We start from the raw sequence: 17086 nt of genomic DNA on the forward strand, positions 1-17086 counted from the left end.
AGCAGTCTCCAGGCTCCCAGCTATCAGCACAGAGCCCGACTCAGGGCACAAACTCCCGGACAGCGAGATCATGACCTAAGCTGAAGTCGGACACTTAACTGAGCCACCCAGGTGCCCTGCCAGTTGTGTATTTCATGCCAGGGTTGTTTCTTTCTAAAATGAGGCTTTTAGATTCTCTTTCTTCCTGTGGCTTGTTTTCAACAAATATAAACCAATTAGCATAAGCAAAGCGTGATTAAGAAAGTAAATCAACTAAGGAAGAAAAATTCTAATGCATTCCAAGCAAAATATAAATGACTGTTGGACTATCTCTTGTTTAAAATTTTCCATGCTCTCTGGCACTTCACAGCATGATTCAGAAGTTCCTAAAGCATTTTAGGTGAAAAACAGATATTTACTTAAAGAGTTTGAAAGAAATTAGCATTGGAAGTTGGAATATGCCATGATGTGAAGCAGAAAAAAAAAATGAGTTTGCAGGAGACAACAGGGGAGCCTTCAATTCTTAGATTGTCACACAGGGTCATCAACCGTATAGATGAGTGAGTTTGAAAAAGAAATTTGGGCAAAGTTTGTAAAATGTGCAGCCCTTGGCTCACTGCAGAGAGACAAAATATTTATGGATAAATATAAAATCTATCAAATAGCTTCGAGTGAGAAACGTAAAATTACCAAGAGGACAGTCTCGTTCACCAGCATTCTTCAGGGCCTGTGTAGGTTCTGTCCTGCGCAGAGGGGTGAAGGATGCCCGATAGAGTAGGAGAGCCAGGATCACAGAATCCAGTGTGGTTCTGGGGGCCTCCTCTATGAGAAATGGGGGAGAGTAGCTGTCAGCCACCCACAGGCTCCACACCTCTTCTCAGGGTCACACCAGCAGGGCAGCTCCACCCCATTCAAAATTGTCAGTAAGTTTGATCCTAAGACTCCAAATATATGTTGATTTTTTTTTTTTTTAAATCACAAAACACCGGGAGCCCACATCCAGCCTTTCATGACACTACACCCCTGTCACCACCACCACCACCACGGAGTCTGAGATCTGAGCCACCAGAATCATTCCAGAGAACAGAGCTTTGAACGTCAGTAGGTCCTCAGCACGAAGTGGGCCCGCAGAGGCTGTTTCAGAGCTGCGGGCAGAGCTTTGGGCTGCAGAAGGCAGAGTGTAGGAGGGCGGCACCGCTCTCCTCTCCCAGAGTTTCCTAGGAAGCACCAATGTGGAAGCATCTGCGTGAATCATAAGGCATGTGAAAAAAAGCAGCTCAACTTAAACACTGTTTGGCAGAATAACTAGGAAAGTTGACTAGCCCGGTACTTCCTTTTTTAATCTTCCTATCACAATTTTCAATTTTCCCTCCAAGACAGGAAAAGACTATCAGCCACCTCCGCTCTCAAGACATGCTTCCATTCCCTGATCTGTGATTTGACTGGGGATCGGTACCCCTGCAGGGAGGACAAAAGCCTCCTTCTGCTCTTGCCCGGAGCCCCTCTGGGTTTCCCTTCAAACTTCCTCCCAGGCAGAGCGCTGGGTTCTGAGGTCGGCTGCTGCAGCCAGGACCACTACCAGATTTGCACGTGCTGCTAGCTTGATGGGAATCATTCCTTAAACAGAGTAGAGTCTTTTACAAGTATCGATGTCATTTCCCGAACACAGAATGTCTTAGCAGGCATCATGCGCTAGGAAATGCCGCAACTTTGTCGCGAAAGAGTCTCGAACAGGAGTGCATCCTCCCACACCAGTCCCAGCCTCCTATCTGAGCCTTCGCTTTCTGACCTCTGAGGCCAGGCCCCTCAGAGAGGCAGAGTGGTGCTTTGCAATTCAAAATTGTTAGAAGAAAACCAAATCTTTATCGTCTATATGCTTTGAAAAGTATGCCATTATTAGCATTTTACTCTGGAGGTACAAATTAAAGGCTTTTCTATGCCTTAATCATACTAATGTTTACCAATTTCTCTAAAGACTATTATCATAGTTGGTTATCAGAGATATTGCTGCCTTTAAAACCCCAGGAAATAAAATAGAAGGGAACTTGTTTTTTGGCACTTGACCTTCAGTGCTGTGCTTGCAATAGACTCTCAAAGCGAATTAACTCTTTAGGCTTCCTCGGGGAGAGAAGACACAACCCCTTGCCTTCCTGTCCTTTGACCTTGTAAAGTTCAAGCTCTCTGGGGCAAACATTGACATAGTTAGCAAAGCAACAGACCAAATATGCTGATCTTGTTGACTTCTGTTTCCTCCAGAGAAAATGTGACGCTCTTAGCCATCTCTCTCATCTGGAGGCCATTTAGCCAAATGGGTCCCCGTCATCTATTGAGCCAACATTTGCTAAGTGTTGACTGTGTCGTTATAAGCCTGGAGTGCAGGAGAGCGATATTAATAGCATGGGTCTGTTGCCTGTTTTTGAACAGCCCATGATCTAACAATGTTTTTTACCTTTTGAAATAATTTAAAAAATATTTAGAGGAGGTTATTATTTTGTGGCATATGAAAATTACATCAAATGTAAATTTCAGTGCCCATAAGTAAAGCTTTATTGGAATACAGACGTATCCATTCATTTATGTGCCATCGATGAGTAGTTACAACTTCGTCATTGAGAGACCATAATGTTCACATAGCCTAAAGTATTCACTGTCTGGCCCTTTCCAGAAGAGCTTTATGCAGCCTGACACGCTCCCTGCTCTCCAGCTGCTGGAGAGGGCCAGGGAGCTAAGCAATTAAAATGCAACATGAAAAGTGTCAGGAGACAAATGCATGTGAGAGTAGGTGGGAGAATGTTGGTTGACCATACTTAGAGGCAGCAAAGTCTGTGGGGAGGAAGAAATCTTGAGTTAAAGTCTAAAGAAGAGCACGAAGGGGGCCAGAGAGAGGCAGCTGCCTGAACCTGTCAATACATGAAAACATGTATTTTGGAGGACTCCTGTGGAATTTGGTGTGACAAGAGCAAAAGACGCCTGCTGGGGAGTGGCAATGAGGAAATAAGGTGTGATCATCTAGCAGGACCCTGTGGCTGGAGCATGGATTTGGGACGGGACCGTGAAAGCTCAGGGAGCCCCTGGAGGGTGGTCTGCCGCCTGTGACTGGTCAGCTTGACAGTGAAGAAAGAGCCTTGGTAGCAGGGGACGTTCAAGGGGTCAGGGGAGTGTGGTGGGCATGCTGGGAAGGCAAGAAGGTAATAATCCAGGCGAAGGATTAGGCCAACATCAGGGCTGATAGGCAGCTGCTGGAACTCAAAGAGGTTCATCTCCAGATAACGGGGATCAGATCAGTGGAGGTAGGGGTGGAGGTCAGGGGTAAGGGAGAGGGACCATCAGGTGTGATTCACAGAGGCTGAATGGTAGATGGGAGAGAAAGATGATAGGTGCTGTTTGAACATTTTCTTTTTGCAGAATTTCTGAGGAATCGAGTGGATAGGGCCAGGCAGTGGCTGCGTATAGCGGTCTGGAGCTCAGGATAGAAATTTGAGCTGGAGATTTGTATCTGGTACTTGAAGCCACTGGCTGCAGGGGAAGGTGATCTGGGCGAGAAGAGCAGCAGTTTGAGGAAGACAGAGACATGCAAATCAGGCAGAGGGCTATGAGACAATCTGCTGAGATGGAGAAGAGGCAGCATGGGGAAGAGTCTGAGGGGAGCTTTAGAAATGAAGTTCGGTGGTGGAGGGCTTTGGAGCATTAAGGACCACTGGGTATGATGGAGCGCCTCCCCCCCCCCCACCAGAGGCTGGAGCCCCCAGTCTGCACAGCCATGTGGCTCTGTATTTTTACCCGGTAGGGATGAGGAGCAGGTGCAGAGAGGTGAACTATGAGGCTGGGCTCAGAGGGGGTTTGTAATGCAGAGTTGCAGAGAGAGGAAGCAGCAATGTCGACCTTACCTTTTCACTGCCCTCCCTCCTCCCCCCCACCCCCAGGCCCCGTGCTGGGAGAGTGATTATGGGGTGGGGTGTGCTTTCTCAGTACTGGGGGAGGAAACAAAGCCAGAAAGAAGTAGCAGATGGAGGGGGGGGGGTCTTCAGGAGGTAGAAGAGGATGCATTGAGATGAAGAACATGGGTAAGAAGCCCTGGAGGGTGGTTGGCCGCACTGGGTGGGAGAGTTTCAAAGCTAGCAGTTGGAACGGTTTCTGGAAGGGAAGGGCTCCAGGCTGGAGTGAAGGAGGGGCAGCAGAGGGCAAGGGGCATGTACGTTAGGTCAGGTCGTCCACATGGGCCTGGAGTCCTGTGTGTTGAGGGGGCTTAGGGGAGCCAGGAGCCAGGGGACAGATCCCCTGTGATTGTTGACAGCGGCTGAGGGGCCAGGAGAGGAAATCTCCTGTGGCCGCACCATAGGCTCACGTGGCCATACGTGTGTTTTGTGCAACTTGACTCTTTCTTTTGTGTGACTTTACTGTTCTCCCGAAGAGTAGTTGTGGGACTTTAAATACAACGAGGCTCACGCGTGGCTGCAGCAACCGTAGAGAAATCTGAGTGTGTCCCTAGGCCAGTGTGAGATAGGGTCACCTCGGCGTGGGAACAGGAAGTTTTCCTGGGAGGACAGATCAGACTAGACTGCGTGGCAGTGGGACCCAGGACACTAAGAGGCAGGCCCTCTAACCTAAAAACCTGGAGATTGGTCTTCAGAACTGACACCCGCCTCTTTAGGGATCTCTTGACTTAGGACTGTTTTGCAGCAAAGAACCTTATTTACTGAAGAGAAATGTGAACATGAAGATTCTTCTAGACGATCTGCACATCACGGCAGGTTGGGGACTATGGGTTTGCTGACAGGGAGCAGGCGACAAACTTGGGTCATGAGGAACCACAGAGATGGGCATAGAGACGAAGCCCATATGTGTTTTCAGGGGCCTCCAAATAGGTAGAAATAAGGTTTTAAAAACCATGATCTCCAATAATAGGTAAGATTATGTTTCCTAATCCAGGTACTTTTCCTCAAATGTCACTCTTAATCCCCACATTGCTCCACTAAGTGTAGGTACTGCCACTATATCATCTCAGAGATGAGAAAACTGAAGGCGCCATTAAGTAGTTCTGCCAAGGTCACCCGGATTGGAAGAGGGACCTGACATTGGAATCCAGACCTTGCCGCTCCCAGAGCCTGTGTACGAATATTTATGTGATTCGGTCAATTCTATTTATTATTTAGTCAGGACCCCTTCTTATATGCTGAGCTTGAATAGCTAATTTACAAAGTGTTGTTGTTTATTCATGAAGTGAAACCACATTGAGTTGCTGTCTCAAACACCTAAGGCATAACAACAGGAATAAATATTTATTTGAGGTATGGGGGATCTGATTTTAGATCAGACATGGAGAAAAATTTTCCCTAAAAGCCCAAAGTAATGTAGCTATTTTGCGAAGTCTTTACTCATTTATTCTAAATTAATGGACCCATACAGAACATACAGAAACAGTGGAGAATGGGAGATATTTAATACAGCATACCAAAAGCGATCTCTTTCTTTTGACTGATCTGAGTGAAACAATTGCCTGATAAGAATTATGTATGTAAAGAATCCCCTCTAACCCTTGGATTTTGTTGCTAGATCACAGAATAGAATATTAAGGAAAGCTAAGGTCTGAGCATCTTTATATTCAGGTTAAAAATCCCATTAATATTTTCAATTACAAAAATCTTACTGATGTGTGAATGACATCAAAGAGTTAGAAAGTTTATTCATGTTTATTTAGGTGGTAGCTTCTGTTTGGAATTTTTACCCACTGCCTGTATGATTTAAGAGAAATGAAAAACAAAGCAACAAAGATGAGATAGCCTATTACAAGTCACAACAATAAATAGAGTTGTAACTAGATATTTCGATTTGGATCTTTCTAAGTATTATTCTCACCCTGAGAAATAGAACAACCAATACATATATGATCTACTCTAGAGATTAATAAAATTGTGTTCTGTGAGTTTGCAGTAGACAGTTTGTCCATTGGCGAAGAAGGAAAATTAGCTGTGTTTGTTTCTACTTGCCACGAGGAAAACAGTCTCCACTAATAGTCTCCTTCTAGAACTGTGTTTTTAAATTTTTCTTAATTTTTAAAATTTTGAGAGAGAGATAGAGACAGAGACAGAGACAGAGACAGAGAGAATCTCAAGCAGTCTCCTTGCTTAGTGCGGAGCCTGACTCAGGGACTCCATCCCACAACCATGGGATCATGACCTGAGCTGGAATCAAGAGTTGGATGCTCAGGGCGCCTGGGTGGCTCAGTCGGTTAAGCGTCTGACTTCGGCTCAGGTCATGATCTCGGCGTCCGTGAGTTTGGTCCCAGCGTCGGGCTCTGTGCTGACAGCTCAGAGCCTGGAGCCCAGAATTGTTTTTAGTCCATATCTTAGAGTGTGGGAAACAAATGGAAATCTGCCAACGTAGATTTCTAACTCTAAAAGCTTTAACACAGCAAATGGACATTGGTAGGACTTTTTAACACAATACTATTACACTGGGGTTTGTGGAGTTACTTTCATAAATTGTGAAGGTCACTGTAATCCTTCCCAATGCTGTCGTGTGCCCTTTAAGATACAGACCAGAGGAGAACTTAACCATCCTAGGCTCTGGTGTTATTGAAGAGATTTTGATTCTATCTACTTCATAGTATCATATCCCTTGGGCCAAAGAGGCACCAGTGTGGACTAGCTCTGGCCAAGGATGGTTCCTGGGGTCTGAGTTCTTACGAGCAAGCACACTGGACCAGCCATCAAAGGTCTGGCTCTGGTTCTGGGCTCCAGCACTAACTAACTGTGGACACTTGGGCAAACCATGTCACTTCTGTGAGACTCAGAGCCCTCATCCCCCAAAGCAAAAGGGCTAGATTAAATCATACCCAGTATTTTCTAATTTTGAAATTCAGTGACTACGTTTGTCCACTGCTGATCCCATGACACATGATGTTACCCCTTTGCTACAAGGTGTTTCATCGGTTCATGATTTGAAGGCAGACTTGAAGTTGTGTTCAGCTGAAATTAAACGAGTTCTAATCCATGCTTCCAGTTATAGGAAGGCTCTAGGATACCTTTGTCATCTATAAGGACATTGGACTAATTCTTTTATTGAAATAACCATATTCATTAGGTGACTTTTTTCTCAAGCACTTTTGGGTAGAAGCTTAGATGATATAACAATTCTTCTCTCCAGTGAATTCTTTTAATCCTTTAAAAAAATTAACTTATCGAGGTGCGTGGGTGGCTCAGTCAATTAAGCATCTGACTTGGGCTCAGGTCATGATCTCATGGTTCATGAATTCAATGCAGGCGGTGGGCTCTGTGCTAATGGCTCAGAGTCTGGAGCCTTCCTCAGATTCTTTGTCTCCCTCTCTCTCTGCCCTTCCCCTGCTCACACTCTGTCTCTCTCTCTCTCAAAAGTTAATAATCTACGTTAAACATTAAAAAAAATAACATATCATGTATTTTATAACATGTAAGAAAGTCTGCAGCTTTTGAGGAATGTTCTGTGACTATGCCAAAGGTGGATTCGAGAGGCAGGACTAGTAAAGATTGAAAGATCAGGAGTTTCTTATTTACTAGGAAATAAGAGAAATCATTAAAATCATTCGTTGATGGATTGGCTTCTTAGAACAGCAAGCGGTCAGATGAATGGGGAGCATCTCTTTTAGTCTCCCTGTTTTGCCTGGAAATAGCAGAGACAAATGCATATAAGTCACTTAGGCTTTCAGCCTGAGCGTGGTCATTTTATGACCAGCTGGGTTCATGATTGTTTGATTCAGGCAGATGTTTGATGACCAGGTCAACAAGACCTCGGGGGAGTTGGCTACAATTTACTTGGACTGAAAATGCATCCCAGTGAAGGATTTTAGCTCTTCTACCCCCTGCCAGGCCATGTGTGTGTGTGTGTGTGTGTGTACCCATACATATGCTCAAGTATGTATGGAACGTGGGCCCCGATTCCTAAATTTTTTTCATCTCTAGTCTTAGAGTGCATGTCTCAGTGTGATATCTTAAGATATTACTCTGCTATTTTATTTTATTTAAAAAATTTTTTTTTATTTTGAGAGAGACGGAGACAGCTCGCAAGAGTGGGAGAGGGGCAGAGAGAATGGGAGAGATAGGGAATCCCAAGCAGGCTCCATGCTGTCAGCTCAGAGCCCTACTCAGGGTTTGAACTCATGAAACCCTGAGATCATGACCTGAGCCCTAACCAAGAGTCGGACGCTTAACCGACTGAGCCACCCAGGTGCCCCATTACTCTACCAGTTTAAAGAACACTGTTTTAGTGGCACTTTCATGACTAGACTTAAATTGACCCTTGTTCCCCTTTACATCCAGGGATTCCTGCTCACCTCTTTCTCATCCCCTCCCATTTCGCAAAGATTTATTGAGTTTCTACTATGTTTCAAGCATTGAAGTAAGAATAAGGTCTCTGTTCTCAGAGATCACACAGCTGATTGAAGTCACACGCATAGAAACAAAGTATTCCAGTACCAGTAGTAGGTAAAAGAGGGGAGGTATTTCCTGTGTGGAATGGCAGAAGGTAGGAGGGAAGGATTAATTCCGAGTGGGCCAGAGAAGAAATTATGAGAGACTATGGATGAGGAAGCATATTTAATAATAGTTCATTGTGAAAATGTAGGAGCATGATCCTTCTGGAGAATTCTCTGTCTTATGGGTTTATCTCGGATTTGCTAAGAAGATAGAATTAGCAGAATTTAGTGCATAGAGGAGTCTAGGTGATTCCAAGGTTTTAGCTTAATTGACTCAGGGGATGGTCATTAACTGAAATAGAGGTGGTAGGTCAGGAAGCAAATTCAACCTATGTCAAGACCTTTCAGAAAACAGTGTGCTTCACTCCCCACTAGTTAGTAAACTATTATACTCCTTAATGAAATTTGGATTTGCCATCTTGTTCTACCACCAGGCAGTGATGTCATCGACATCAGTGATGATCCAGGACCCCCTGAGGATCCAGCCCCACTGTGTTCTTTGCGTGAAGGCTGAGGACTGCAGATTTCATTGAGCAGACGGGAGGACATAGAGAGTAGTGAGCGGGTCAGAGGACAGACACTGTGAATTTTCTTTTGTGTGCTCTCAGAGAAGCAATCACGTAGGGTTTTCGCTATTCTAGTAATCATTTCTTTATGTGTACTGTTACATACTCTGCTTTGGGGTGGGTCAGATCATCAGTTGGGGTGGGTCAGATCATCAGTTGGGGTGGGTCAGATCATCAGTTGGGGTGGGTCAGATCATCAGTATTTGGGAATTAGCCAGCGCCTAGTTGCAAGGGTTTTCATGCTGTGGGAACTTTGTGAGTAATTTTTATTCTTATTACATTTCTTACACAGAAGATTTTATTACCAACAGTTTGAGTGTTTGGGCTCCTGAACTTTATGCTTTCGTGATGAGCCTGCCATCCTCAACTTGGTTCTGTGAATTTATGTATATATGTATAAGATATACATATTATACATAGATACAATGTACCTACATATATATGTAATATATATAATTTACAATAGGAAAATTAACTCATTTTTTATAGATGTAAGTGCATTTTATGTGTAAAACACATTATTTGTTCTGATCTGGGCAACACTGGAAATAGACTTGCACAAAAACCCCTATGTATAATCAAGACATTGTAGTCCCCAGTTGGCTTTTAAGATACCAATTTCTGATGGCTTTGTTGTGTGAGTCTAGTGACTTCAGTGAGGGCATATGTATTGTCTTTCAATTTTCATCTCTAAGTTTCATATTTTTGCATTTTTTTCTTTAAGCTCCACATATAGTTTAGTTCAACAAAAAGCATTCGTTATGCACAGAAGTAATCACTCATGCTTATTTCTTCAAGATTCATATTAACAAGATTCAGCAATGGGGGAATGATTTATGTGTCCAAGCGTTGACCTCTATACTCATATCTAACTTTCCATTAAATGTTCAGCATTTAAATTTGGGGTAGATTGGGAAAAATAAGCCAGGAAGATTAATGCATTTTATGACACCCCAGCAAAGATTATGCATCAAAGGGTATCTTGGACCACAGTCTCATTTAGTTGATCTTTCTTATACAACCATGCTCTGGTCCTCAAGTAGTGGCAATTAAGGAGTCAAAAATGGGTCCATGTTGGGGTATCTGGGTGGCTCAGTTGGTTAAGCATCCGACTTCGGCTCATGTCATAATCTCAGTCTATGAGTTTGAGCCCCATGCCAGTCTCTGTGCTGACAGCTCAGAGCCTGGAGCTGCTTCGGATTCTGTGTTTCCCTCTCCTTCTGCCCCTCCCCCCTCAAAAATAAACATTAAAGAAATGTTTTTAAATGTGTCCATTTTTTGAAACTTGTTCTAAACTGTTCTTAAATGGGATTAAATGGGACCCAAAGTTCCCACCCAAAGTTTCCATTCTTCTTCTCTGGCCCACTGACTTCTCAGAATGACATAGGTTATATTTTATAGAGTATGTGTAACTTTCACTGAGAGAGATGGGCAGAGAGAAAAAGAGGGAGACAGAGTGAAAGAGATCTTGGCAATGGACACTGGTGAAAATAGTCTAAAAATCTTGGACATTTTCACAGTCAGGAGCGTTTTCTGGCCAAATGTGTGCTGTGCATTGCAAGTTCTTTAGCTTCTCCCAAAGGTTGTTTTGATTGGACGGCACACAGGGCTTTCACCTGTGCTCCTTTGTGGTTTCATCAGAACCTCTCACTTCTTGGGAAACCTCAAGGTGGAGGCAGCTTCCCAGATGAAGCTGTCACCACTTACAGTGTTGTCTTTAACAACTTTCTTCCTGTGGGTGGGAAGAGGAGGAAGGGGCTGTTTCACTGGCGCTTTTAGAGATATAACAGTGTCAGTGACCTACAAGATATTAAAAATGGCAGTTAATGGTATAACTTTGTCCAATCACAATCTCTAGGACTTAATTTACTCATATTTTCCATGAGGATGGTGTAGGTCTGTAAGGTCTGGCTTTGTCTGTTCAAGCCTCTATAGCAAAATACCACAGGACATTTATTCTTAGTTTTGGAGGCCAGGAAGTCCAAGGTCAAGGTGCTAGCATATTCAGTGTCTGGTTAGGTGTCTCACTGTGGTTTGCAGATGGCTGTCTTTCTCATGTGTTCTCACATGGCCTTTCCTTGCTGTCTCTTCCAGATTATATAAGGACATTAATCCAATCATGAGAGTCTCACCCTCATGACTCAAAATAGCCCTTATTACCTTCCCACAGGTCCCACCTCCACATAGGGATTAGGGATTAGGGCTTCAAGGTATGAATTTTGGAAGGATACATTGAGTCTGTAGCGAGGGTTCTTTTAGTTGATCTTTATTCTGAGAGACCGCCTTGCATTGGAAATTTAGCATGGATAGGACTATTGTACACAAGGTTTATATGTAGACAAATTTGAGCCCCAGTCTCTGCTCTTATTCTTATGTCTTGATGTTGGACAGTTATTAAATTTAAGTCTCAATTTCCTCAACCATCAAGTTGTTCAATCGTGGTGTCTATTTGTAGAGTTACTGCCAAGATAAAATGAAAACCGTGCGCATAAAGCACTTAGCACAGTGCTTGGCACAAAATAGATCCTTGATGATAATTTAAGTTCTGAAAATCAACCAAACCTCTTTGAACAAGAGCTGAGACTGGTAACACAAAAAAATGAAATGATTTGATCAGTAGTTTGATTGTTAATATCAAAATTTGTTTGTATTTGATTATAATTTTTGCAAGTCTCTGTTAATTGCAACATATCATTTGTGTTGCAATAAATATGGACAAGTGGTGTGTGTGTGTGTGTGTGTGTGCATGTGTGTGTGTGCGTGTGCGTGTGTACATGCTTGTGCATGTGAGCATGTGAACATGGGACCTTGATGGTCTTCCCCATCATGTATTTGGGTAATTAATTCATTTTCTGCTACCATAGAAAAAAATTCAACCAACACACCACTTACAAATTTGGGATATATTTTACCCACACATCACCCCTCTGCTTTTATTTTAGTGAAACCGGAAACATTTGAACTTTCTCTTTTTGAAGCATATTATTCCCTAACAAAAATGTTCCTCTGCACATCAATAAGGGGATGCTCGAATTAAATGTTACTGGGAGGAAAATGATAAAAAAGAAATAAAAAAGAAATAAATAAACAAAAAGAAACCACCACCACCACCAACAACAAAAACAACCAACACTTAATACACACACACTTTCTGAACTCTCAAACTCCCAAATTCTCAGGAATCACCCCTTGACATCCATGCTATTAATAATGTAGCAAGTGTCGGGGCGCCTGGGTGGCTCAGTCGGTTGAGCATCCGACTTCGGCTCAGGTCATGATCTCAGTCTGTGAGTTTGAGCCCCGCGTCGGGCTCTGTGCTGACAGCTCAGAGCCTGGAGCCTGCTTCGGATTCTGTGTCTCCCTCTCTCTCTGTACCTCCCCTGCTCATGTCTCAAAAATAAATTAAAACATTTAAAAAAAAATTAAAAACTAGTGTAGCAAGTGTCCTAAAATATTTAATATTTACATTTTATAGAAATTATCATTGCTTTTCCGTTCAGGTCTAGTGACTCTTGAAAAAAATAAATCTAAGCCTGTTGTTACATGACCTGAAATGTCAAGATGACACGTTCATTTTAAGGCTTAACTTAAGGTATCACTCAGAGAGTGAAGGTCCTGGAGGAAGTGGATTTCTCAGTTGTGAAACAAGAGGAGACAAGCTCATCAGTAAGAAAGTATGGCAGCGTGAATTTCACTAGTTGGATTTTCAACATATGGACTAGAGTTGAATGAATCTTTACTCTTGGATTTTGACGATCTTAGTACCATTATGTTCTCATTACCTTGAGTACAAAAGGCATTTGCTACAAGTCTAGAAGACTTAAGGAAGAAAGGGAAAGATGCATATTAGAGAGGACCTCAAGGGTAGGATCGCCCTCCTCCTATTTCAAGAAAACTTAAGCTTCTAAAGGGCAAGGAGTGATTCCCAACACTTATAGGAAATAAAACAAAATGTAAGCATCGTTCATAACTTGAAGTGCAATGAAGAAGCAGAACATGGAACTGAAAATTCAAGAGGACCGTGTTTTCCTGAAAACTTCAAGTAGCTCCCTCTAAATTCAGAATGTACTAGAAAGGTCTGTGGGATTTATTTCTGCACACTGGGTAGATTTATGTATTTAGAAAAGGGCTACCAGGAGTGCGTTCCCAGAAAGTGACGTTAAGCTCTAGTAAATGATCTGATTTCTGGCCTTTCAAAGGAAATCGATAAAAAAAAAAAAAAGAACAAGATCCTGTGAAATGAGTGATTTGCTGGGGTGAAGCTGTCCCCCATCACTGTACTTCTCCAGAATGAACCTGTTGCAAGCTGCGCTGGTTTTGTGATTAGTGTGAATGAGTGTTTCTCGTCACGTAGATTCACTATGGACTTTTTAATTAATAATAATGTCTTGTGTCTTTAGAGCCACCATCGCGAGGAAATTTGAGTGCATTATAATTGATGAATTTCCATTTGTCTTCATACTATCCTGCTGAATGTATAGATTAGGTATTGCAATTGTGTTTTGATGAAGAAAAATAGAACCAGAAAAATTAAATCATTGCCCACAGAGATTTCAGAAGGCCAATAATCGAATCATCAATTACTATCTGGTAGTCTTTACTTCTAATTCTGGCTGTTTCCCCAGAATATCTGATCAGTTGTGACAGTTTGTCCTTAGAAAAATAGAGTTGATCAAAACAGTTATTTGCAGTTGCTATGATTAACAGAAGTTTACATTCCTTCTCATTATTTTGGTGGTGTTACACAATTATTATTTGTTTATTTTTATTGATTAAACCACATGCATGTTTTAAGTGGCCTATGCCAACATCCTTGGAATTCTCTTAAGTCATGCATGTCAGAAGTTTTTGTCCTGGTAAGGGAGTGGTGTAAAACTTAAATTCGGATATTAGGTAGTTGTGATATTTAAAAAATTGGGCATCTCCATCATATACCTGCCATTGTTTTAGCTGCCAAAAGAAAATAAGGTAATCTCCCCAACAAAACCATGTTCAAAACCCTTACTCGTTGTACCTTTGGAAAGATTACTATCATCCTTTCAATCACCCATTCCTCTAGGTTGAAAACATGAGACTGATTTTTCCCCTTCTTGCATTACTAGTTCTATCATTGTTTTCCTTTGACAAGTGTATCACTCTGTCTCTTATTGTGCCCACTCTGCTCCTCGCCTGCAATGTGGTAATCTCCCTACTTGTCTCCTGACTTCAGTTCTCTGTGCCTCAATACGTCTTAGATAAATTTTCCTAATAAATTCTTTGTAATTTTAGAAAGTATGACTTAGGCATAAAAAAGTATACAGAATATGTTGAACATCACCACCACCCAGCTTAAAAAATGGGACCTTAGAGGGACACCTGAGTGGCTCAGTTGGTTAAGCGTCCGACTCTTGACTTCGGCTCAGGTCATGATCTCATGGTCATGAGATCGAGCCCTGCGTTGGGCTCCATGCTAACAGAACAGAGCCTGCTTGGGATTCGCTCTCTCCCTCTCTCTCTGCCTCTCCCCCACTTACGCTCTCTTTCTCCCTGCTCTCACAGAATAAATAAATAAACGTGAAAAAAAAAAGTGACCTTAGAGATACAGCCAAAAAGCCTATTTGAAATCTCTCCGGGATCTCATTTCTTTTCTTTCCTTTCCACTGTCACAAATTTCATGATTATTTTTTATGCATCTTTTTATACTTTTTACCTATATATCTGAATCTGTAAAAATGGGTAGTATTTCTTTACCCCAGTAATTTCTTTCGGAAACTTTCATGTTGTTTTTTTTTCACATGGCTTTAAGAGTTCCTCTCTTTTAAGATTTATACATGTTCGTGTATGCGACTTTGTTCCCTTCAGTTTCGTTGCCGTGGTCCACTGGATCCATACGACACGATTTATCCATTCTTCTCCGCATGTACTCTGAGACTGTTTGCTATTTCCCCCCCAAACACAAACAGTTACACGACAAACATGTTTGAACATGCTTCCTTGTTCACATTTCTGAGAGTTTCTCTAGACTCAAGGTCTAAATCCTGGGAGGTAGGATCTGCTCACTTTCCAATTTTTCATTCAACAGTGCTTGTGGCCAACTGACATGCTGTGATTATGTGCCCTATTCCACCTAAAAAAAAGACTCTGCATTCATCCCTCCACCGACGTTCAATGGAATTTCATCCTCCTGAAGGAGAAGAGCTCCTTCTCATTTCCCAATCTGACCGGACCTCCCCCAAGGAATTTCTTTTAGTGAGGGGTCACCAGTTCAAAAGCTTTGGGCCACATGCTGAAATGCCGATGTATGAAAAATGCAGGGTGTGGTGGGATCTGGGTAGAGTGGGAGCCATGTATCAGGGCACCATATCCGATCTACAGACTACGAGTTTATGGTCCCTGAGATTCTTGTATTACCTTGTTTATTTTCCTGAGAGTGTCTCCGAAATGCGTAATCATCCCATTTACTGCATAGCAGCATAGACCTAGGTCTCTGGAGCCAGGCTGCCTGGGTCTGAATCCCTGTGCCACTGCTACTAGTTCTCTGCGTCTGAGCTGGTTCCTTGTGTGCAAAATGCGGGACATGCTCATACTCGTTTATTAAGGCTTTGGCAAACACTGGACGAGGTAATATACATGAAACTCTCACGTAGGTGCCCAATGCATTTTTGTCGAGTTGTTGAAGAGAGTGAAAAGAAGGAAAAGTCGTCTCATACCTCCTTGGTGTGAGACAGTGCTTTAGGCACTGGGAAGATGATGTTGACTTTAACATCTGTCTCTTTCCCAAATTAAGGTGTCCGTTGAAACCAAGCCCTCCACACGTTACTTGGCCCCGCAATGAGTCCGCAAATATATGATGAATGAATCAATAAGCCTAATGATTCTCTTAAGGCAACATGAGTGCCCAAGGTGTGTTCTGAGCCACGATGGAGCAGGTTAATTATACCCGTGATAACTTTACTCTGTGCACGTTAGTGTATTCTTATTCTTTGGCTATTGGTTATTCCTGTGTAATATGGACAGTAGCTTGCCATTAGCCGTGACAGTTGAGTGGTCAGGATACCGTCTTTTTTTGTGACAATGAGTAACAGAGAACTATTTCTTTAATGCCTTACTTGTATACAAAACCACCAACTTTTGATTATGACAAACCTTTGTTCCCCCCCCCCCCACCTCCATTTTTAGGTCTCATTGTCCACGAAGGAGCTGCAGTTTACAGAGTGTTTAAGCGCTGGCGGGCTGTTAACTTACACTGGGATGTATTGAATTACGATAAAGCCACAGACATCGAAGAAAGTAGCCGGGGAGAGTCTTCCACAAGCAGGACTTTATGGTTGCCACTGACGGCCCTGCGGAACAGGAACTTGGTCCACCCGACGCAGTTAACTTCCCCCAGGTTTCAGTGTGGCTACGTGTTACTGCACCTGTTCAATCGGATGAGGCCCCATGAAGATCTGTCCGAAGATAACAGCTCAGGGGAGGTTGTGATGAGAGTGACTTCTGTGTGACAAAAGCGTAAGGCGGCGTGGCGTAGACCACCCTGCGCATCTTGGAATGTAATTGCAATGAATGGCGAAACCACAGCACTTCTAAAAACACACATCTATGAACTTTTTAAAATTTATGCTTTTTATATGAACATTTGAATTGCAAATACATTTTTCTGAAAAAAAAATAGCTCTCTGGTTCTTTGTTTTCTGATTTCCCACATCTTTTATAAGTTGGTACTTGAAATCATTATACATATAATTTAACCCTACTTGGTTCAAAGAATGATGGAAGCTGTCCTGAAGGCCGAGACTATTTTTTCTTGCTTGTTTTAAATATATTTTTTATCAAACGTTTTGCTCCATGTGTAGTTTTTCAGGCATGCTACGAACGGGGAAGAGCTTAGAACTCCGTGGGCAGATGCCAAGGTGCCTGTGGGTTCGCAGATCCCAGGTGCTTGGGCGATGCTGTGGACTGGTCCTCTTCGTGCCTCACATCTACTGGCAGATGTAAGCGGGACTTTTTTGCTGGGATGGAATAATCTGTCACCAGGAATGCAAGCTCTAGGAATGTTGGCTTGCTTTCTAGCTTGTGAAACAGTACAGAGAGCTTATAAACAGTTAAAGATGAG

General features: G+C 42.7%; 1 protein-coding gene across 1 annotated transcript in view; it reads left to right on the top strand.

Annotated features, from left to right (window-relative positions):
- Window positions 1-16640, top strand: part of MARCHF11 (membrane associated ring-CH-type finger 11) — a 102307-nt gene extending 85667 nt beyond the window's left edge. The window contains exon 4 of the mRNA XM_015542376.2: window positions 16153-16640. Coding sequence (XP_015397862.2) covers window positions 16153-16475 — 323 coding nt within the window. The 3' untranslated portion in view covers window positions 16476-16640. The remainder of the gene's footprint in view (window positions 1-16152) is intronic.
- The last annotated feature ends 446 nt before the right edge of the window (window positions 16641-17086 follow it).

Source organism: Panthera tigris, chromosome A1 (genome assembly GCF_018350195.1).
Source record: "Panthera tigris isolate Pti1 chromosome A1, P.tigris_Pti1_mat1.1, whole genome shotgun sequence".
NCBI lineage: Eukaryota > Metazoa > Chordata > Mammalia > Carnivora > Felidae > Panthera > Panthera tigris.